Source organism: Mangifera indica, chromosome 11, assembly GCF_011075055.1.
Source record: "Mangifera indica cultivar Alphonso chromosome 11, CATAS_Mindica_2.1, whole genome shotgun sequence".
NCBI lineage: Eukaryota > Viridiplantae > Streptophyta > Magnoliopsida > Sapindales > Anacardiaceae > Mangifera > Mangifera indica.
Genome location: NC_058147.1, coordinates 13,698,514 through 13,723,151, shown reverse-complemented (window position 1 = coordinate 13,723,151; position 24,638 = coordinate 13,698,514). Strand labels below are relative to the sequence as shown.

The following is a 24,638-nucleotide window of genomic DNA, read 5'->3' as shown; positions in this document are numbered from 1 at the left end:
GTGTAGAAAGGGGTAGATAGTTCATCAAAATTCTTGGAGTGTTGACGGGGGTTGGTAATTGACACAGATGCTAAAAGTTTTGTCTGAATTAAAGTTTTCTGCAATGTCTTTTTTCCAAAAAGCTTGACAGATTTCTAATAATCTTGACGGATTTCTTGTGATATGTTTCTAATTAATCTTGACGGATTTAAGACTATCTTAATTTCATACTTTTTTGTTGAATTCTTTCCATCCATACTCATAGCTGTCCGCATAAATTTGTGTTAAATTATTTCTAACAGCTTTGACAGACTTGCAATAGTACACACATTCTAAGTATTATTCACATCTTAAATTCTTTTGAATGAAGTCAAGCGATATACACTTCTAAGTTTATTTACTCTTTATAAGACTTCAAAGTGGTTAACAATGATGATGATCATAATATTCTTTCGGAAATGAAATATTTTGTGGCCGATCATTGTCCAGAATTGCAAAACCAAACGAGGAAGTCTTTATTACTTTATAAACCCTGAACACCAAACCTAATTAACTTTTTCTAAATGGGTCTCATTATAGGCCTAAACTTTGCTTTACAAGAAACACAACCAATCATTAATGTATTTTGTGGTCAACTTCTTCTTCTTCAACACTGATACCTTCACACATGTGTTATTCTTACAAGACAACATGACAATCCTTTAAAACAGAGTAAGGTGGGAACAAAATACCCAATTCCACAAAAATGTTCAATTTCACCACGATTTCAATAGCAATCCTACTCTGCACCTTTCTCTTCATCTTCAATGGCTATGCAATTGCAAACCCCCAACTGTATGATGAAGAACATGCATTGCTTATGAAACTAAAGCAACATTGGCAAAATCCACCATCCATCGCTCACTGGAACCCATCCAACACCAATCACTGCTCTTGGCCTGAAATCACCTGCACTCGCAATTCCATCACAGGACTATTTCTCTACAACACCAGCATCTCCCAATCAGTCCCATCCTTCATTTGCGACCTTAAAAATCTAACCCACCTGGACCTACATTACAACTATCTTTCCGGCCTATTTCCAACGGTTCTCTACAACTGTTCTAAACTTCAGCACCTAGACCTCTCTGAGAACTTTATTGTTGGTCCCATTCCTCATGATATCGATAGATTGTCTCAGCTCCGGTACCTCAGCCTAGCCTCCAATAACTTTTCATTCGACATTCCCGCCACTATTGGAAACATAACGGAGCTTAGGGTACTTGAGCTTCCTCAGAATCAGTTTAACGGTTCTTTCCCATCAGATATTGGCAATCTGAAAAATCTGGAGCAACTAGAGTTGTCACGTAATGCAAAATTTGTGCCGTCAAAGCTGTCTTCAAATTTCTCGCAACTGAGAAACCTGAAGAGTTTGTTGATGGCTGAAGCAAATTTGATTGGTGAAATTCCTGAATCAGTTGGCAATATGACTGCGCTTGAGACACTGGATTTATCAAGTAATGGTTTGATTGGAAAAATTCCAAACTGTATTTTCATGTTGAAGAATTTAAATAGATTATTTCTTTATAGAAACAAGTTGTCGGCAGAGATTCCACAGGTTGTTCAATCACTGAAGCTAACTGTCATCGATCTGTCACAGAACAATTTGATTGGGACAATACCAAATGATTTTGGAAAGCTTGAAAACTTGGAACGCTTTATTTTGATGTTCAATCAATTATCAGGCGAAATCCCAGAAAAGGTTGGGGAGATTCCGAGTTTGATAGATGTCAGATTGTTCAGCAACCAATTATCAGGTGCTCTTCCTCCAAACTTTGGTCGATATTCAGCACTTACTAGATTCGAGGTTGCTTCCAATAATTTTTCAGGCAAGCTGCCTGAATACTTTTGTGCTGGAGGTAAGTTGTTAGGACTAATAGCATTTGATAACGATCTCAGCGGAGAATTGCCAGAATCACTTGGGAATTGTAATAGTTTGTTAATAATCAAGATTTACAACAATAACTTCAGTGGCAAAATTCCTGTGGGGCTATGGACGGCATCAAATTTGTCATATGTATTGATAAGTGATAATATGTTCACTGGTGAGCTTCCTGAAAATTTTTCTGGGAGCCTATCTTCTGTTGACATCAGCAACAATAAGTTTTCTGGTAAAATTCCTGCTGGAGTGAGTTCTTGGAGGAATCTACAGGTGTTTAAGGCCAGTAATAACCTCTTTACGGGTACAGTTCCAGGAGAACTAACTCCTTTTCCTTCTTTAACTACTCTTTGGCTTGATCGGAACCAACTCTCAGGATCCATTCCCTCAAATTTGATACCATGGAAAAAGCTTACTTCTTTAAACCTGAGCAGAAATCAGCTCTCAGGAGAAATTCCGAAGGAAATTGGCTCTCTAACTGTCCTTAATAATTTGGACTTGGCAGAAAACAAATTTTCTGGAGAAATTCCACGTCAACTTGGCTTGTTGAAGCTCACCTGCCTCAATCTCTCTTCCAATCTTCTCATTGGAGAAATCCCTAGTGAGTTCGAAAATGGTGCATATGCCAGAAGCTTCACCAACAATCCTGGTCTCTGCGCACGGCGCTCATTTGTAAACCTCAAAATCTGCAGTTTTCAACCCGAAAAATCAAGGGAAATTTCATCAAAATATTTAGCTTTGATTATAAGTACAAACAGTGTCGTCTTTTTTATGGCCTTGATATTTTCATTCTTCATGTTCAAAGCTTACAGCAAGAGAAAACTTAGATTGAATTCCACGGATTCGAACATCACTAAGTTTCACTCTTCAAATCTCACAGAAAATGATATTCTGTCAAAATTGACAGAAAATAATGTGATTGGAAGTGGTGGTTCTGGAAAAGTGTACCGTGTTCCTGTAAATAGTTCGGCTGATGTTGTTGCCGTGAAAATGATCGGTAATAACACAAAGTTAGAGCAAGAACAAGAGAAACAATTTTTAACAGAAGTTCAAACATTAGGTAGAATTAGGCATTTGAACATAGTCAAGTTGCTTTGCTGCATTTCCAATGAGAATTTGAAACTTCTGGTTTACGAGTATCTGGAGAATCGTAGCCTGGATTTGTGGTTGCACAAAAGGAATCGACCATCAATTCTTGCTGGCTCTGGCTCTGGTTGTGGCTCAATCGATGATTTTGCCCTGGACTGGCCCAAGAGGATGCAGATTGCAGTGGGAGCTGCCAAGGGACTCTGTTACATGCATCATGACTGCTGCCCGCCCATTGTCCATCGGGATGTGAAATCAAGCAATATCCTGTTAGATTCAGAGTTCAATGCAAAAATAGCAGATTTTGGTCTAGCTAAAACCTTGGCCAAGCAGGGGGAACTTGAAACAATGTCATCTGTGGTTGGTTCTTTCGGGTATATTGCTCCAGGTGACATATCTTCCAAATATTACGATCAAATGTTTTTCACTGAGAAACTGTAACACTTATCCCATCATCAAACTTTTCTTTTTTCCTTTTTCTATATTGAAATGTAGAGTATGCTCATACAACCAAAGTCAATGAGAAGACAGACATCTATAGCTTTGGAGTGATCCTTTTGGAGTTAACAACAGGAAGAGAAGCTAATTATGGTGATGAACATACATACCTCGTCAAATGGGCATGGCGACATCTTCAAAATGGCAACCCTATTATCGATGCTTTGGATGAGGAGATCAAAGAAGCTTGCTATTTGGATGAAATGAGTCGAGTATTCAGCCTAGGGATCCGTTGTACAAGCAAGCCACCTGCTATTAGGCCTAGCATGAAGTCGGTTTTGGAAATCTTAGTCAATCCTCCTGTTATTTCCCATAATAAAATTATATACACCTAATTTTGAGTATTCGATTGAATACTTAAATGATATGTTATCATATGATTAAGTGATTTTAAATTAAAAATAAATTATTACTCAATCACATGATGAAATATCATCTAAATATTCAATTAAGTACTTGTTACAAAATATGTAAAAATGTACATTAGTATCTAGGGTTTAATTATAGCAGTTTAATTATGGTAAAAGTTGATTATAGGATCACAATTATGAGAACCAAATATTCCTTTTTCCTAATTTAGGATACCTAATGTGTGTGTGTGTGTATATATATATATATGTATCTCTGTAACAGTGAAAGCATGAATGAAAATATACTCTTCATCTTAGTTTTGTTCATGGTATTAGAGCCCGATTTGCCCTAGTGTGCAAATCTAGAAATTTCTTCTTTCCCTCGTGAGCAATTTCATAGTTCACCCATGTAAAGTGACCATTGGATCTCACTGCCACTCTAAAAAGGAGTGTGCCTCAACGATCTCTATTTCCCATAATCCGATCACCGGAAGCTCAGCGCATGACCCATATGCGTCACACGTTTCTTCTATAAACGTTCACATCAAATCTCCTACTTTGACACGCATTAGTTCTCACCGCCAACACAGTCAGACTCAAACAACACCAACTATTCAATTCCCTATAATCTCATAACTGTTCGTCGTCGCACGCGTCATTGTCGCTGAAACAGTCATCATCACCAAATTTCACTTCCTGATCAGATTTCAGCTCCTTTTTTGCTATTCTCTTCTTCTATATAGCATATCCATGCACTCAATTGCTGTAAAAATCGGTTAGTCTGACAGTTTCTTATTTTTTATTCTATTTTGTTGTTTCGAGCGCTATTATGGTTGATATTAAACTGATAACTATGGCTAAAATGGTTCCTATGATGTCAACAATTATTGAACACAAGCTTAATGGTTCCAATTATCTAGAATGGAGTAAAACTGTTCGACTGTATCTGTTAAGCCTTGAGAAAGATGATCACCTTACGGAAGCTCCTCCTATGGATGGCACTAGACAAGCATGCTTGAGAGATGACGCCCGATTATTCCTGTAGATTTGGAATTCCATTAAAAGTCAGGTAGTTAGTTTAATTAACCATTGTGAATTGGTTAAATAACTAATGGAATATTTAGACTACTTGTACTTTGGAAAAGGTAATCTTTCTTGTATATGTGAGGTGTGCAAAGCTTTATTTCGTGCAGAAAAACAGGACAGATCCACTCGAGGGCTACAACTGGATCCATGGTACCCCTAAACTCTGGTGGTTGATATATGCCTACTAATCCATAAATCGAGTGCATATGTCCCCTCACATTAGTCATTTGTTGGACTAAGGGATGAGTGGACTTTTGTATGGGTGATGGCTAGACTGAAGTTATTGGTGCCTCAACCGAATGCCCAACACTGATATTAGCTTATAGGAGCATTTAATCTACTAGACCTACTCATATTACGAAACCACACCAAATTTAACATGAAACATACCAATAATTACAGAACGTAACATACTTACAATAGTCAATGTGCCAAAAGGTATCCCGAAAATGAGTTTAACAATTACAAATAAAATCATTATTCCTAATGTGCATAATTTGATGAAAATATTAACTAAGACAATGGAATAATAGTAGCCAAATTTGCCGCTCAACCTGTCGAACCACTTGCCTCTCTACCTGCCCCGTCATCTTCCCTACTTATAAATACAAAACAAAGAATATAGTGAGTATAAATACTTAGTAGGTACTCATGATTTCGATGATATTCCCTGCTAACCTTTCCCTAACAGAGTCTCACTGTCGAATGCACCCCAAGCGCAACGGTTGGACACTCGTCTTAAGTGCCTCTTATGGGCATCTGTCTCAAATGCATACCGAATTGAACACTCATCTCAAGTACCCTTTATAACCATAACCGGGGTGGACACCCATTTTAAGTATCGCTTACCTCTCATTAAAGTAATGAATTATTCTTATTCTTTTTTCTAGAATCGAGATGTCTCATCAATCGATCATGTATTCTCTATACAAGGATAACTCATCAAAAGGCTTATGCACTCTCAATACAAGGATGTCTTATCAACTGGCCTGTACACTCTCAATACCACTTACATTTATGCTTTATGTGTTTGAGCTCGGTCTTTTACAAATCCTTTCAAACACCGAACATATCCCCTCATTTATGAATAGTGCTAAAATTACCTTCCCAGGATTCAATGCAAACCCAAAATACTTTGTACAAGTGTATTGGGTTGTATGCATATGTTTTAGATAGTACAAGTACACTCTAACATGAGTGGATGTGCACACTAGATCCCAGCTTGTAGAAATACATTTTAATTAGTGCATGTGCACTTTAATCCCTGCAAGTGCGCACACTGGATCTAAGCCTATAGAAATGCATTTTAGTTGGTGCGTGTGCACCTTAATCCCTGCAGCTGTACACACAATATAACAACCTATGAGAGTGTTACGTAATTGGTACAGGTGCAACTTGACACATATGCGCACACATAATATAGCAACCTGGTCTCTCTTTCCTTTTTAATTCATGGCATGCAGTGCGTTTTTATTTTTTTTCTTTCTTTAAAAAAGGAGGGAGGATTCGCCTCTATAGGCGCCGCAAGTTTATCCCCCACTAAGTGCATAAACAGCACATCGACCCAAAGATTTCGCACTCCCGACGCTTCAGGCGCACGTCCGACGTTCACGCCGTACAACCTGCGTGCGCGATTCACGCCTAGCGTGCAGGTTATGTGGCTCTGATGTATGCTACTCGCTGGCGGTGGAGCTCCTATAGGTATACATCCGACACTCCAGTGAACTTTAAACGTGTTTAGGCGACCAGCCTACCTTTTGGTACCATCAGGCAATGACCCAACTGAGGCACAATCGCAAAATTCTCATGCACCCGTGTCTTGCCGTCAATCACCGATTCTAGTCTACCGCCGACTTCTGTCGATCTAAAGTTTTAGGGGTTCTAACGTCTCTAACCATCCATTACAGATCTTTATCTACAATTTCCCATCCTCACACAAATTCTATGAACACAAATTGTCAAACTTCATTCCAATGTATACTTACATATATGGCATTTCTGTAATTTTCGTAACCCACACAAACACCAGAAGCACATGTAATTTCTCACATATAAAAACTAAGCAAGCACACATATATAATATACATAATCTACACTTTTGGAAACGTAAAAAGCATAACATACAAAGACCATAATTACAAGACTTAGATGCAAGAAAATTAAGGATTGATGGTCTAACTCTCCTCCAACAATCACATTGGTCTTTCCGTGGCAAAGGTTTCTTTGGCAATCTCCTTCCTTAGTCGACGCACAACAGTTTGAGTGCTGTGAAATTCAGAAAGGTTCGCCAATCTGTTCCGTGTCGTCGTTACTTGTGAAAATAAAGGGAAGACAATGCTCTTTCATGGCAACTTCCTCCAATTTCTTTTTTCTTCTAACGCAATTCCGTGGAGTTATCCAAATAGGGCAAAGTCCATGAGATTTCTATTTAAATTCCCAAAATACAATTATTTGTCATCCATAATTATTCCAGCACCTTATCTAATGTGTGTGTGTGTTTGTGTATATATATATGTCTTAATTATATTTCCATATATGCATAAAGATATACATAATTACTGGTCATACACGATCCCTTCCGAGTTCCTATTCATGCATACCCAATCTCTGAAAACGAGCATATACACACAATTTAAGACCAAAAAAATTGAATAATAGAATGTAGTACCGAAAAATGGGGAAATAACCGAATTACCCTTTATACTCACCCAGGGTATTACATTTCTCACCCCTTAAAAGAATTTTGGTCTCGAAATTCACTTAAACAATTGAGAAAATTTGTCTCATGTCATTCTCTATCTCCTAAGTAGTCTCTTCAACTCGTTGATTTTGCCACTAGACCTTCACTGGAGGGATTTGTCAACGTTTAAGTATCTTAATATGTCGATGCACTATCCGTGAAGGGTGCTCCTCATATACCAAACTGTCCACTAATTTAACATCCTCAAGTCTGACCATTTGTATCCTATGTATGCACCACTCATCAATAGTCTTCCTTATGTTAATCTCATCTAATAGAGTCGATCTAATGTCTAATCTGGCCAACAACCTAATGACCATCTCAATCTGCTCGTGAAGGATATTCCATTGTAACTTAGGAAATGCAGTTATTTGAGACAACATTACATTTATACTCAAAGCATTGGCTACCATATTAGTCTTACCTAGATGGTATTTGATGTCCAGGTCATAAGCTTTGACCAACTCTAACCATCGACATTGTCGTATATTCAATTCCCTCGAAATGAAGAAGTATTTCAGACTTATGATCAATGTATATATTCGTCTTCACATCATACAAATAATGGGGTAAATACTATTGCAACCAACTCTAAGTCATAGGTCATATGCTTTTTTCGTATTCCTTCAACTGTTAGAAGACATATACAATTTTCTTGTCTTTTTGCATTAAGATAGCCCTAAGTCTTTGACATGATGCATCCATACACAAGTCATATCCCTCACCACCAATTGGTAGAGTCAAGGCCGAAGTTGTGGTCAATCTCTATTTCGAAACCTAGAAACTATCCTTGCAATCTAGAGACCAATGAAAAGGAATATTTATACGAGTTAATTCTGTCAACGGTCAGGCTAATTTGGAAAAAACAAAAACCTCAACAAATAATCTATAATAGTCGACCAACCCCAGGAAACTCTAAAACTCCTCAGCTAACCTTAGTCTCAGACATTCTATTAGAGTCTTCACCTTACTCAAGTCCAAAGAAACTCTGGTGATTGTTATCTACTTGCTAATCCATAAATCAAGTGCATCTATCCCCTTCACATCAATCATCTGCTAGACTGGGGGTTGAGTAAATGTTGTATGGGCAATGGCTAGACTGAAGTTGTTGGTGCCTCAACCGAATGCCCAACATTGATAGATAGCTTATGGAGTACAACCTGATTACACGATTCATGCCTAGCGTGCATGTTACACAATTGTGGTGTACACTACTTATCGACGATAATGCTCCTACAAGTGTGCATTCGACACCCTAGTGAACTCCAAACTTGCCTAGGCCACCAACCTAGCTCTGACAAGGCTGAGTGATGACCTAACTAAGGCACAACCGTGAAATTCTTATACACATATGTCATACTTTCGACCGTCATACTCTACCGTTGACTTTTATTGATCTAAAGTTCCAGGAGTCCTAACATCTCTAACCATCCATTAAAAATCTTTATCTACAAGTTCTTGTGCTCACACGAATTTCATTAACACAAATTATCAAACTCCATTCCAATGTATACTTACATATATGACATTTCTCTGATTTCCATAACCCACACAAACACTATAAGCACATGTGATTTCTCATATATAAAGACTAAGCAAACACTCATAAATAATATACATAATCTGCACTCTTAGAAACATACAAAGCACAACATAATGACAAGGCTTAGGTGCAAGAAAATTAAGGATTAATGGCCTATCTCTCCTCCAACGATCATGGTGGTCTTCCCGTGGCAAAGGTTTCTCCAACGATCTCCTTAGTGAACACACAACAGCTTCTTCTCTCTTTTTCTCTCTAAGTTTGAGTGCTATGAAATTCAAAAAGGTTTGTTAGTCTCTTCCGTATCATTACTTGTGAAAATAAAAGGAAGGCAATGCTCTTTCATGGCAACTTCCTCCAATTTCTTTTTTTTTTTCTAACACAATTTCTAGAGTTATTCAAATAGAGCAAAGTCCATGGGATTTCTATTTAAATTCCCAAAACGTGTAACACCTCTCTCCAAATACATATCTCTAGAAGGAATATAGATTTAAAGAGATATTAACTTAAAACTTCACTTAACATTCATAGAACAAAATTAAAACATATATCAAAGCATGATACACTTAACTTAAAATGCATGAAAAAGGTGTTTGAAAAAATTCATTTATTATATAAGACAAAATCCACAAATCATAACAAAAATTGGAATACCATAACTCAAATCATACATAGAGTGAATAAATCCTAATATAAGGTACAAATTGAATTTGAAACATAAATCAATAAAATAAGTTGAACATCAAACACTAGGCCCTCTCTTCATGTAGCTCGCCATAAGCTAACCCACAGGCTCTCTTATATGCCCTTCCATTTACCATACCTATTTGCAAAACTACACAAAAGAGCATGTGAGTGTTACAACACTAAGTAAATAGGTGACCTATTAAGGCACCTAAATAACAATAAAACTTAAACTGGTAATTTAAGCAAAACTATGTTTTTAATAAATATGAGTTCTACTCTCTCGAATGTTTTCCAGCATCCTAGATGTCCATCTAGACTATACTATGACATTTCATATGTCTTTCCTCCATATGAATTATCATCCCAGATGACTAGTCTTAAGCTCATAATATCAATCGAATACCTACCTCATGATCTTAGGGATCCCATATGCCTTGTGAAAGAAAATTTGAAGAATAACCTAAATGTCTACTACTACTAGTGCACATAACACATTGCCAGCCAAGCTTACAACTGACTCAACATCAACACTATAGTCACATATAGGGTTGGACTCGAACCGAGCCCGTTTGAATTCATGTTTGAGCTCAACTAGAACAAGCCCAAAACGAGCTAGCCTTAGCTGAGCTTGAGCTATTCACCAGATTTTTCAATTAAAAATTTTAATATAAAACGATGTCGTTTTGACCAATATATATTAAAACAATATCATTTTAATATCAAAAAATGAGTCAAATTGAATTCAAATCGAGTTCGAGCTTGGCTTTCACGAGCTCGAGCTTAAACTCGAGCTTAGCTATATGTAAATCGAGTTGAGCTCAAGCCCGGCTTTGAATCTAGCCCTAGTCACATAAGGAATATAATCGTAGTTTCTCCCTTTCTATGTATACATAGTTACATGATTGTTAACTAAAACAATTCTCAGATGACCTCTACCATAAAAGTGTACATGAAGCATTTTACTGACCACGCGAGAAATGATCTAGTGCAGTTCTCCTTTTCCATGCACCTTAGATAAAATGAACTGCTATGTGCCCTGACGTCGAGTGCATGAGACCTCTGATAGATATCTAGCTAAATCTAAATGTTTTCACATATTTTTATGCCACATTGCACACAGTCGGTGCTTATTTCAATGTTCATCGCCATTTCTCACTTTTCATAACTTTTCTTGAATTAAACTTAAATCTATTTCATTTAGGGTCTATGTCATTTTTCATATAGTTAAACATCTTTCATTTACTAATCACTTTCAATTTCCTCTAATGAGGCTATTTAAATCCCTTGCCCCGTTCCAACACATAGTAAATAAGTAAAATTATAATTTGTCTGACATGTACAGGTGTGACCGGCCTTGCTTCGCCTTACTAACTATGCACAAGCATACACTCTCTTAAGTCACGGTCGTGCAATGATACTTTGACTATTGGTCTTCTAATGTCTCCCTAACATCTATGAACTAATTCCAACTCATCATGATTATGCACCCCTTGCACACACAACCGTGCATTCTACTACTTTATGTGCGGGCTTACACCCCATACTACACATCTATTCACTTCCTTTTTACACAAGTTCACAACCATGCACTTACACACAATTATGTCGTCTTTTTCCTCGACCATGTCCAATCGTCCAATTATGTGCAATTGTGCACCATTGTCTACCCTAAAATTCTAGTGTTTTTCAGTGATTAGGCTTTATTTCCTAATGCACAAAAAGTATATCTCTACCTTATATGTCATATCTATCACCCTAGAATACTTGTTCACATGCTTAACATACATATCAATCATCATATACCACCACCAACATATTCTTGCACCTTTTTTTAATCATATTTAATATTTGCATACAAATACAATGTGCTTACCATACCATTTCTTTCTTAAAACATCCATAACTATTTCTAGCACATATTACACACATCAAAGATTCAATAGCCCAAAGTAAGGATGACGAAATCCTACTTCACTTCTAACAATTGGCCATATCAAGATATGTACAAAGATTATAATGGATCAACATAAGATTTGTCAATCCTGAACATAAGAACTGATATCTTTGATAAGTCTACTAACAAACATTGATGACTACATAAATTTGTGGCTATAGTATCATTGAGTTGATGCTCAATCTAATATCGTCTAGTCGTTAATATAAATGTCAATTTATGCATATCGAGGGCTCCCTTAACTAGACACAAAATATATGTCTCTGCCTCAAAGAGATATCGTATGATGAAAGGATTGAATTACATAAATAATAGTGTTCCTAACAAGTTAAGAGTAAATTGTTAACACATTCGTTAGTCATATGGCTATGATACCTTGCTATAAACCAATCTTAGTCTATGGACAAACGACTCTCGAGTTGTAGGCTCAATACAAATTTGCCTGCTACTAATTTAACCAAGAGTCTATGAGTTACACACAATAAGAGTTTATCAAGTGAAAAGCCTTTGAAGGCATAAAATTATTTTAGATGAATCTAGTCCGATATCTAGATAGACAATTTTCAGTCTTTGAACTCAAAATGCAAGTTATTGCATTTAGGGACCAAGGTGTAATAATCCTAATGTGTTTAACTGTGATAGAAATTATGGATATTGGACTTTGTCCAATTAGATAAGGATAAATTCAACATGGATAATTTTGGCCTATCACAATTGTGCATGAATCATACACAGGCATGCATTACCCTTAAATAAGGATTATACATGGATCTTATTTGCCCTAAAATTTAGATAATCACATATTGTATAGATAAGATAAATATTAGGTGCACGATTGTGCATGGTCTCTATATAATGAGACAAAATTTCATAATTTCATAAATTTTTTTTTCCCAAAATACATTAAGCACATCTGTGGGTCCTAAACACCTACCCATTCACTAACTTTCTAACAAATCCTTTGTGTGGGGCTTGATTCGAGCCGAACCGAGTCAAGCTCAAGCTCTGCTCGGTTCATATATAGTTGGCTTGAGTTCGAGCTAGAGCTCCACCGAGCTCAGCTAAGGTCGACTCAAATTCGGTGTGGCTTGTTTTTCGTTATCAAAACGATATTGTTTTAATACATATTGATCAAAACAACATCGTTTTGTATCAAAAATTTTAATTAGAAAATCTGACGAGTAGTTCAAGCTCGACCGAGCTCAGCTAAGGCAGGCTCATTTTGGGCTCGACCGAGTGGAGCTCGAGCTCAAGCTTGAGCTGGCTCAGTTCGAATCTAGCCCTACCTTTGTGACCATTCAAGCATCTAATTGGTAGATACCAAGCCACAATTTTGCACTTGGATTGAAGAAAACTTTTGCTAACTAGAAGAAGAAACCATGAACTTAGTGGTACAAGAACTTAAACCCTTAAAAGAAAAATCTTTTATTAAAAATTATATTCATCAAATATAAAATTTTGAGCTATGTAAATCTTACATGTCTCACTTTTAGTTGTGCCACTTCTAGCTACGATAAGCTACAAAAAATTACAAGTGTAGCTGCAACAATTAACTACACAAATTGATATGTATAACTACAATGAATGTCATGGCTAGATATGCATTACGTTGTAGTATGTATATAGACCGATAAATAGTATTAGTTTTGGTAGTGTTGGAAGAACTCCAAATGAGATCAAAATTATTGTTTGATAGTGAGAAATTGCACTTTCATAGGCACTGATAATGGCGTAAGAATCAAGACATAGCTTGATTCTTATGAGGACCTAGACATTGTCGAGAATAATGTGCAAAACCCCACTATTATTGTTCAGGAATACTGCCAGTATAATCCTTGTAACATGAAGATAAATGAACACAACACTAATTAGTTCAATATTGATTCTTTAAGTTGTAATATAAGCATACAAGTTTTAGCTAACTTGATTGATTATTATCTTCTTGTATAGGTTTACTTCACAAGTGAAGAGCAACAATGCACAGTACAACATTCACTTACATGACATAAACAAAGTAAAACTAAGAAAGAACAGCTAAGTGAAACTACTGAGCAAGCAAACTAACTGTTTTCTAAGCAAGTATCAACAAGTAAAAATAATAGACATGGAATACTATTTCAATGAATATTATATTATACGTGTATGCATATCATCCAGTAACAGTGTAGCCTCTAAGTAAAAACTTTATATTAAACAAGTAAAAAGGTAAAGACCTACAATTTTGCAATCGGGTTTCCACAGAGAATCAAAACCAGTAATTGTCCCTCCACCACACAGAACAAAATGCTTGTCCTTTTCATAATCAAAGAAATTGACCAATCATAGGTCCATTAGAGTCTGCAAGAATCAAATACGATTGCATGTTTCTTCAACCTAGCAATTTAAAAGCACAAGCAATAAATATAACTTATACCAAAAAAATTGTGAAAGAATCAAGAATGCCATATCATTAACTTTGGGATACCACTTAGCAAGAAAAATATGAATCAGTGCAAGTGTTCTTGATACCTACACAATGACATAAACATACAAGCCTACAAATCAAGAGAATTGAAGTATATACTTTTGCAAGCAAAACTAGCCTACAGGCATGCTTGTTTAAGGATCAGGCAAAAAGCATTCAACAATGTCATCAAAGATATGTGCACACAACTTTTTAAGTTCTTGAATCAAAAAACAAAGGCAAGTAATTAGACGATGAAGCCAAAGACATTCAATAAGTTGAAATTAAATTTTATAATACTAACACAAAAGAGATACGTTATAAGATACACATGAAGTAGACATAACGAATGAAAATGCATAAGATAATTATAGAAAAAAAAACTCAAAAACCTAAATAATAAAAATAATTTTAATAAATCACAAAAACACCACGCAACTTTGAACTATGACTGCGGGTAGGGCAGTACAAGATCTTACCCAAGAACATAAAGCTGAAAGTATTCTTAAACTAATACAAACATGAAAGTTATGATAGGTAAATTACCAGAAGTCGATAGAGAAACCATAAATAGATTTGATAGTCAGACAAAGACCCAAAAGTCTAATTGTAGAAGAGTCACAATCAACAAGCATTGATTTCAAATTTTGCAAACTCTTTTATATGGCTCTAACTCATTATCAGTTCCTCCACTTCTAATTTCAGTTGAATTAGTCTGATTAGGGTTGTAATCAGCATGGCACTTCCTAGTTTTAAGGTGATCCACTGTTGTTATCATATGAGCCAAATTCTTGATAGAAAGGTCAGAGTGGATCACATTGGGCTGTATATATAGTAGAGATACCCCACAACATTTCGCCTTGCAACCTTTTACAAGGCCTTTGTAACCATAGATAGATGGACAGAACTTAAAAGAGGCAGTTGTATATTCTCCCTTAAGAACCCGAACAAGACTATACCCAGTACAATGTGTTCAAGATCAATAAATGCGATAGGCCACCTACCAGTAATAGAAAGGTTCAATCCAAATATAAAGTGATCCCATTGATTATCATTGGTTTGAAACTGGTGATTAAGAAGAACCAGCATAGAGACCACGACCACAATAACTCCCCTCAAATGCAATAACAACACACAGAGCAAATCCAATGAACTTTTTATTGCACCAATGCTGAGGTAGCACAATAGCTATTGAAGATCCTGAACTTTGATAGCTAAACCAATCAGGAATTTTACTCCCAAGTAGACACAAACTAGTTGAACGTGTTTTTTCATATACCTGAAATAAAAAATGAACATTCATGACTTCTGAGAACACAGAGATAGTGAAAGATAAAAAAGGTACCTTTTCATGGCAAAGTCTTAATGATTTAGATGACATATGTTGAAGTCATAGTTGCAGATCCACCAAAATATTGTTGCATGCTTTTTGATTCAGTTGCAGGCAGTTTGTAAAGATGAACTCGATTCTGGTATACGCGAATTGGCAACAGCACTCAAATACTAGCTCCAGTTCATCTGTATTTAATTCTTCTAGGTGTGATGGAAGCTCTGGCAATGATTGGAGCTTCTTGCAATTCCTTGCATCTAAAAGTAGTACACGTAGAGGAAGCTCTAGCAATGATTGAATCATTCCACACCTGCTTATCAAAAGATTCTTTAGCTGAGAAAGTTGTTTGATACTTCTAGGTAAACTCTTAAAATTGTTTCCCTGTAGATTTAATATTTCCAAAGAGGGCATACAACAAAGATCTTCAGGAATTTCGGTTAGATTGCAATAAGACATTTAATTGTGTTAAGGAACCTAAAACTGAAAATGAAGGAAAAACCAAATTTCTACACACAGAACAATCTAGAACTCGAAGATCTTTACAACCAGCAATAGAGGATGGTAATTCCCTAAAAGCAGTTCTTCTTGCATTAAAGGTCCTCAAACATTTAAATTCCCAAGTTATCTAGCAATCTATCGAGTTTTGAGCAACCAGAAAGATATGTTGAGTATAATGATGTCAAGCTGCAAATACTACTTGCAATGGTCTCAAGGTTTTTGTGATCCACCAATGTCAACTCACAGAAGCCCAATTAAATATTCAATTGAAGATGGCAGCTCCTTAACTTTTGTTGCTCTAGCTAGAGAAAGATACTGTAAATTTTTTATTTCTTCTAAAATTTCTGAGAAACTCTTTAGCTCTGAGCAATTCCTAAGTTTAAACCTACAAGAGATTTCAGTTCACAAATGGTAGTAGGAATTTCTTTTATTCTGGTTGCAGATATATCCAATTGTTTTATATTCCCTGAAATCTTTGGAAAGATTTTAAGACTTTTGAATATCTGAGGTTCATAACTTCAAGCATAGAGGCATCTGAGAGGTCTAGGATCCTGGTCAATTATCTGGACCCATGAAGATCAATTAATTTCAATTTCAACTTTGAAGCATGCTGTAACAAAAATTTAAAGGCTAAAATAAATCAGTATCAGTGAACCACATAGTTTACACATGAAAGAACAACTATATAATCATAAATTATACCTTAGTTCCTTTCCAAAGTTGCTCCACCTTACTATAAGGCAATTTAAGTTCAACAAGTTTCTTTATATTAAATTTTGATGGCAATCTTTTCAAAGGGTATCCCTCCCAATGGAGATACCTCAACTCATCTAGAAGATATTTCAGACAATGAGGAAGATGCACTTTAGAAAAATCCTCAAACTGAAGATGTACTTTAGAGAAATTCACAAACACTTTGTAAATCTTAGGAGTATAAAACTTCAGCAATCTAAGATTGGACATATTTGCAAAGGCTCCAAAACTTAACTGAAGGTCTCTTATTTTCGACATATCTAAGACTGTGCCTTCAATTGAATCAGTGCCCTAATAAACAAACACAACAAAGTATAAGTGAATATAAAAAGCACAAAAAGTTCATAAATCTATAGTACATAACAATAAAATTTGTATGGGTTGATCGTTTGTTTATTGGACTTTAATTTAATATAAAAAATCAAAACATGTTCATTAGGCACTTTACCTTATTATTTTTCCATATGTTGTAGACATCCTCCCGATACCACAACCTACTACATTTTGTAGGCTCTTTGGCAAATTCTTGGAAAACGATTTCTCGACCCACTTCTTGCAATAAATCATGCATTTGCAGCTTGTTATTTGATATTGTTATGAGAGATTTATCACAAAGGTTACGCAATTCAAAATAAAGAGAGTAATGACTGTCTAGCATTGTTCAAGCCACATATCTATATCCTCTTCTTTAAAGAAACAGGCAATATCAAGAAATATCTCTTTGTCCTCTGTTCAGTCTATCAGAACTGATTACACATCATGAATTTGGGGATCACAAACCATTTTCAAGTTATACAATGCATTTTCTCATTCTTGTTTGTGCTTTTGAAAAAGGGTGGAACCTAATACTATAAGAGCTAGTGGATTGCCTTTCGCATAATTTATTACATTACTTGAGAGCTCCATAAAATCTTCAGGGTGATGGCATGGTTTAAAGGGATATTTACAAAACAACAAATAAGCTTCTTTATGGTTAAATTCCTGAACCTCATATATGTTATGCACTTCATAACTATGAAGTACTTGTTTATCTCGCGTAGTTATAATAATTCTACTTCCAAGACTGAATTGGTCAAGCCCTCCTGTTAAAAATTCTAATTGTTCAAAATCATTCACATCATTATAAACAATGAAAACTTTTTTGTGTCGAAGTCTTTCCTAGATATAAAGAGGAATTTTGAGAGTGCCTATTTTCAGATTTTCTTCTTCTAATATTTGAGAAAGAACTTGGTCTCTCAGATGACTTAATCCCCATTTTTTTTTATTCTTCTCTAACATTAATACAAACCTTTTGGGGATCACAAACCATTTTCAAGTTATACAATGCACTTTCTCATTCTTGTTTGCGCTTTTGAAAAAGGGTGGAACCCAATACTTTAAGAGCTAATGGATTACCTTTCGCATAATTCATTACACTACTTGAGAGCTCCATAAAATCTTCAGAGGGATGGCATGGTTTAAAGGGATATTTACAAAACAACAAATGAGCTTCATTATGGTTAAATTCCTCAACCTCATATATGCTCTGCACTCCACAACTATGAAGTACTTGTTTATCTCAAGTAGTTATAATAATTCCACTTCCAGGATCGAATTGGTCAAGCCCTCCAATTAAAAATTCTAATTGTTCAAAATTATTCACATCATTAAGAACAATGAAAACTTTTTTGTGTCGAAGTCTTTCCTAGATATATAGAGGAATTTTGGGAGTGCCTATTTAGATATTTTCTTCTTCTAATATTTGAGAAAGAACTTGGTCTCTCAGATGACTTAATCACCATTTTTCTAATTCTTCTCTAATGTTAATACAAAAGTAACAACCTTCATAATCACAAGAAATTTGGTTAAAAATCGCTCCTGCAATAATTGTTTTACCTATACGACCCATTCCCCAAATTCCTATAATTAGAAAATCTGACAATCCAATGCATAACAATGATTTCATATGCTTAATGCATGAGTTTAGTCCAACATAGCCATCAGAATCACCGGAGATTGATATATTTTTAAATTTCTCCAAAATATCTTTAACAATCTCACCTACAAGTGTTGCCTCAGGCCTACAAACGTGCAGATAAATAGTGGAGAGTTGGAATGTACCATGACATAAGCAAAAAATACTAAACAGTTTATTTTCTTCTTTTCTTGTAGGGGACTAGTAATAGCAAAGCTAACTTTCTAATGTTATTTTTCATTAAAAATACCCTTAATTTGTCCACATATATGAAAAAAAAAAAAATTGGCTAAATTATATCCTATAGTGCAGGAGAACATAATTTCATCAAAAGGCCTTTCATGTGATGTTCTTGATGAGTCAAATTAACAAGGCAAGATTAAATAATCATTGAATCAAAATACCAAACTTTTCCATAAACTCATTCTGTCATCATTATGAAACCCAAAACAGGTTAGAAAGGTCACTAGTATTGAACATAAAGCTTGATGCAATAAGTTCACAGCAAATAAATAATGGAATAAAAACAATTTTGTAATCGCAGTTCTCACAGCATCAACCAACTAGAAGATTTCAAAAGAAATTAATTAATTAATGACATCTAAAGTCTTATTTTCATATACATTTACTCAGTTAAGATTTTATATCGTTCCTAAATAACTGGATTTTAGCAAGGAATATTATATCTTATATAGCATTAGTAATTGAAAACTTATATAGACTTTAGTAAAGAATTAATAGTTACTTGGTTACAGAGGAATCCCATCCAGATAAATTGGCAGCTTCAGTCAAAGCATTCCTCCAATTCTGAACTTTGTTTCTCATCTCCTTAAAACGTTCTTCATGCTTCACAAAAGCCTCCGCGAAAGTTCCCGTTTGCTTCCGAATATCAGATGGATTCACATTGAAGAAAACTGGTATAACAATTTGGTTATTGAATTTTTTACATTCAAGAATTTTTACAAGTTCATCCAAGCACCATCTAGAGGAAGCATAGTCTTCTGAGAAAATGATTACTGAAATCTTTGATGATTCAATTGCTTTCAAAAGCACAGGAGAAATTTCATCTCCTCTCTTAAGTCCCCTGTCATCAATAAAGGCTTGAATCTGTTTTCGACGCAAAGCCGCATAGAGATGACTAGTAAAGTTATCACGAGTATCCTCGCCTCTAAAACTAAGAAAAACATCGAATTTGGAATCTCGATGGGAAATGGAATTACAAGACGACAATGATAACGAAGAAGCCATAAACGAAATTTTGCCCATAAGATTTTATTGCTCCCTTTCACGCGAATTCTTACGATTTTCGTGGGCCTTTCCACTCCAATAAACTTTAAAGAGAGCAGACGTCAACGACAGAGGAATCTCGATGCTGAGCCAAAACACGCGGTCAGGTTAGGGGAAAAATATTTGATCATTGAACAAACTCAAGTCTTAACTCATTAAAAACGCAAAACAAATTAAAATTAATAAATAAAGATCACCGAAGAAACAAGCTCTTGATCTAAGAGAAAAATTAAAAAATTTATATAATTTGAAAAGGAATTGAAAGAAAGACGAAGGAAAAATTGAAAGGCTACAGAGGGAATCAATCTAAGCATATATACCTTACAAATGAAGGGGGATCACAAAGTTTTGAGATTTTCTTTTTCACGTCATAGAGAAACCCACCTTATATTATATAATATATATATATATATATAGTGGACCATTTGCTTCATACATTTTCTTCTCTTATTTCAGTTTTATTTTAATTATAAAATTTTTTACTTATAATTTTTTATCATATTTATAATAAGTTATTAATACTATCTATTCAGATTTTTTTTAATACTAATTATGTTATTATTCTATTTATATAATACAAATATGGATATTCTAGTTATAATATCTTGTTTATAAAAATACAAACTATAAATGTTTCAGTTATTATTCTCTTAGATTTTTTTTATTATATTTATTTTTCTATTTGCGCAAAAAAAAGTATAATTAAGTTAATTTTTGTAATTGTTTTATATTTGTAAATACAAATTATAATTGCATCTCATTTGCAATCTAAAGTTTACAAGATCTTGAATTTAGACTCAAAATCCTAAATATTATTTATAATATGAAGTTTACAAAATTAAGAATCTGGAACTGAAGTCCTAAATATCATTTATAACCCGAAGTTTACAAAATCATGAATCTTGATCCAAAGTTTTGAAGATCGTTTAAATATTTATTGATATTATAATATTGTATTTAATTTACAACCTAAAGTTTGCAAAATTGTGAGAATATAAATTTATATATATATATACTTGAAGTCCCAAATTTCATTAAAATATTTTACACAATTCTCCACCTAGAATTTATGAGTCTTGAGAAAGTGATTAAATAAAACATCCTAGAAGGATAAATTCAAGGCCACTATTTTACTAGTATCACATCTTCGAAGGATTGCAAGCTAAATATGTGGATATAATGATAAATTCATTAAATTCATGAAGAAATTTGAAAGATAAAATTTGAAAATTAGATTCAGTAATACTCTCAATAGCTCTGTCATTTAGTCCAACTTTGCAATATTTAGAATTTTTCTCTGATTAAGATAATGTGGAAAGGAAAATATTCTCCATCTTTTATTTTTATAATATGCTCCTATAGTAGCAATATTAGGAAAAGAAATTCTGAATTAATATTTTCTCGTTAATGAAAAACCATCAAACTCATCCCATAGACACTACATCGTTCTCTGAAGTTAATGCAAGTATTAATAGTAGTTATCATTGGTATGAGTAAAGTCATGGATGAAATAATTTTCCATCCAAAGATGGTTATAATAGAAGATCTCAGTTATACCACCAAAAATGGACTAAGAGTGAAGCGAAATAAAAAATAATACAGAGTAAACTACAAAATAATAAGTGTGGTTGTAAATGTCATTGGTGGCATACTAATAGTGCACACAAACATTGAGTATATCTATATCAAGCATCTATATGATATAATCAAATTTGTTAATAATTTAAATCATGTCGATTTAATGAATCTTGATATTTCAAAACTTCTTTCAAGAATAAAATGTGGTTCACTTGACGAATGACGTGAATGTTTAATATTTTTATAATTAAAATCCATTATATATAATTATTTTAGAGTCATGAATATTATTTTGTGTTTTATTATCATGTTCTTCTTCCTTCTTCCTTATTTTGTATACATTATAGCTAAAATAATTTTTAAATGAAAGAATATAGGCTCCAAAATTGAAGCATCAACTTCAAAAGTTGATGATAAACATGCGTTTGGTAGATGGTGCAACAACATACACAATTCTTAAAGAAAATAAAATTTTCTTAACTTTAGCACTAATTGAAGCTAAAGTAGACTCTATATCAAGATAAATAAATTTGATTGAAAGCTTTGGAAGAGCCATAATTTTGTTGAAAAATAGGACTAAATTAAGCATAAATGATTCATTATATTCAAGTAGATCCAAAAGGAATCTATTTAGTTTTAAAGATATAAGAAATAATGGTTATCACATTGAAACCATGAGTGAAAATGGTGTGAATTAATATGTATAACTAGTAATGTCTTCGGAAGAAGACTTATACTAGAAAAATTACTCGTTTTATCAGTTAGATTGTTTTATACAATCATAAAGACAATTGAAACTTACGTAGTATTGAATCAAAAATTTTTTGATCCAAAATTGTTTATGCTTTGGCATGACCGTCTAGGTCACCTAAGATCTACAATGATGCATAGGATTATCGAAATTTCATATGGACATGCACTAAATAATCACAATATTTTATTGTCTAGTGAAAAATTATGCACCGCATGTTCATAAGACAAATTATTAATAAGACTATCTCCTTCCAAAGTTAGAGTTGAATCTCCATCATTCTTACAAAAGATTCAAGAGGATATATGTGGACCCATTCATACACCAAGTAGATCATTTCGTTCTTTTATGGTCTTAATTGATGCATTTGCACAATAGTCTCATATTTGTTTATTGCCAACTCAAAATGTTGTCTTTGCTAAACTATTAATATAAATTGTCAAATGAAAGGCATATTTCGTACATTGTTCGATCAAGCCAATACGACTAGATAATGTTGTGAATTTATATCCAAGACATTTGGTGATTATGGGGATTGATGTTAAAAATATCCAATCCCATATGTCTATACTCAAAATGGATTAGTTAAGTCCTTTATCAAATGACTTCAGGTAATTGCATATATTTTATTACTAAAAACTCAATTCCCAACTTCTATGTGAGGACATGTTATATTACATGTTACAACATTAATTCGTTTGCGACTTTTTTCTTATCATCAATATTCTCTTCTATAATTGGTTTTTTGTCACCAACCCGATATATCCCTTTTGAAGATATTTGGTTGTGTTGAATATGTCCTTATTGCATCTTTTCAACACACAAGAATGGGACCCCAACGTTATTTGAGAATTTATGTTGGATATAATTTACCATCCATTATCAGATTTCTAGAACTATTAACAGGTGATCTTTTTATTATACGATTTACAGATTGTCACTTTGATGAGACAACATTTCTACCTTTAGGGGAAAAGAAAATGCCTTTTAAAGTTAGGTATGGATTTACTTGGTACGTAAATCCTCGCACATCCCAAAGTGACACTGAACTACAGAGGATAATGGATTTACAAATCATTACCACCTAAGAGTCTGATGCATTTGTAGATATGGCAAAAGCGATAAAATCGCATGTACCAGCTACCAGCATATCAGCAAAAATTAATGTGACTATTGAAAAATTCATTTAAGTCATGACTGATCAATCTATTACATGCCAGAAGTGTGGTAAATTTGTTGGATTGAAGGACATTGTCCTTTCGAAAAAGAAATACAAAATTCACACTCTTTAATATTCCTCTAGAAGAGGTTATGGTACCTGAAAAGACTCAAGCCCTTGAAGTGGCACAAGCCCCTAAAAACCAAGAAAATGAGAATACTAAAATATCTTTAAATTATGCTTATGTAGGATTTTGGTAACAAAATTAAATAATTTAGATCATATTCACATCATATACAATAGTGGTAATATGAAATTTACATTATGTTTCAAGAAATAAAACATAGAAATATGTAAACTACTTTGCACCTTGTAATTTAATTTAAAATTAGGAAGCTTAAATCATTAAAATAAGTGATCTCTTGACTTGCACCCTTCAAGAAGAAAAATGGAGGCTTTCACGGCAAAAGGAAGAAGAAAAGGAAAAAAAATTTTCTTTTTAATTCTTCTTTCCCGTTTTAAGCCTAAACTTGATATTTATCAAGTTATATCATGTCCATTGCCTATTGGTTGATAATTAAAAGTAAATTATAATTTAACACATGTTGAATAATTTGTCCCTAAAATTATTCATTCAACTTTCTAAACAATTTAAAAAGTGTAAAATGACAATTTTGCCTATTTTTTTGAATTTTATTCGAAAAACATCATTTTTATCTTCAGAAAGTGCTAGCCAATTCTGGATAGCTATTTTCATCTTCATAACATTATTTTCTTCCTTGAAATATGGGTGTGACATTCAAGGTTTATAGTGACATAGCCATAGGCCCCATATCAGATGATACGTTTTGTTGTATTACTATATAACCCAAAACTATTGTTAACCCAAAACTATTGTTAACCCAAAACGAAACTAAGCTATCACTGATCATGTGGTGTCATCTAGCAATGTCCCATAACCCCTATATCACAATGAAGTACAAGCTTCACATAATGTCAAATTAACCTTTCTTTCTTATACTTACCATGTAGTCCAATTGCTCTGTC

The 24,638-nt window shown here is 34.1% G+C and overlaps 2 protein-coding genes, 1 long non-coding RNA gene and 1 pseudogene across 5 annotated transcripts; 1 reads left to right on the top strand and 3 right to left on the bottom strand.

Moving 5' to 3' along the window:
- Window positions 1-627: 627 nt before the first annotated feature.
- On the top strand, window positions 628-4,148 carry LOC123228809 (receptor-like protein kinase HSL1). The gene is made up of 2 exons (XM_044654261.1): window positions 628-3,371; window positions 3,479-4,148. Exons 1-2 carry the CDS (start codon window positions 725-727, stop codon window positions 3,814-3,816), a joined length of 2,985 nt encoding a protein of 994 aa, XP_044510196.1. The 5' UTR covers window positions 628-724; the 3' UTR covers window positions 3,817-4,148.
- On the bottom strand, window positions 3,117-15,550 carry LOC123228812. Of its 3 annotated transcripts, none has more exons than XR_006504754.1 (4): window positions 14,828-15,550; window positions 14,056-14,211; window positions 3,592-3,742; window positions 3,117-3,250 (listed from the first exon to the last, which is right to left on the bottom strand). It is a non-coding gene; the product is annotated as an uncharacterized LOC123228812 (long non-coding RNA). The 3 variants fall into 3 exon arrangements; XR_006504752.1 differs by having other exon boundaries at window positions 15,286-15,550; XR_006504753.1 differs by lacking the exon at window positions 3,117-3,250 and adding an exon at window positions 3,299-3,418 and having other exon boundaries at window positions 15,286-15,550.
- A 238-nt stretch (window positions 15,551-15,788) lies between these two features.
- Window positions 15,789-17,152, bottom strand: LOC123228811 (disease resistance-like protein DSC1). The gene is made up of 2 exons (XM_044654262.1): window positions 16,812-17,152; window positions 15,789-15,921 (listed from the first exon to the last, which is right to left on the bottom strand). Exons 1-2 carry the CDS (start codon window positions 17,118-17,120, stop codon window positions 15,796-15,798), a joined length of 435 nt encoding a protein of 144 aa, XP_044510197.1. The 5' UTR covers window positions 17,121-17,152; the 3' UTR covers window positions 15,789-15,795.
- Window positions 17,153-17,425: 273 nt separating this feature from the next.
- LOC123228810 lies at window positions 17,426-19,353 on the bottom strand (annotated as a pseudogene).
- Between the last annotated feature and the right edge of the window lie 5,285 nt (window positions 19,354-24,638).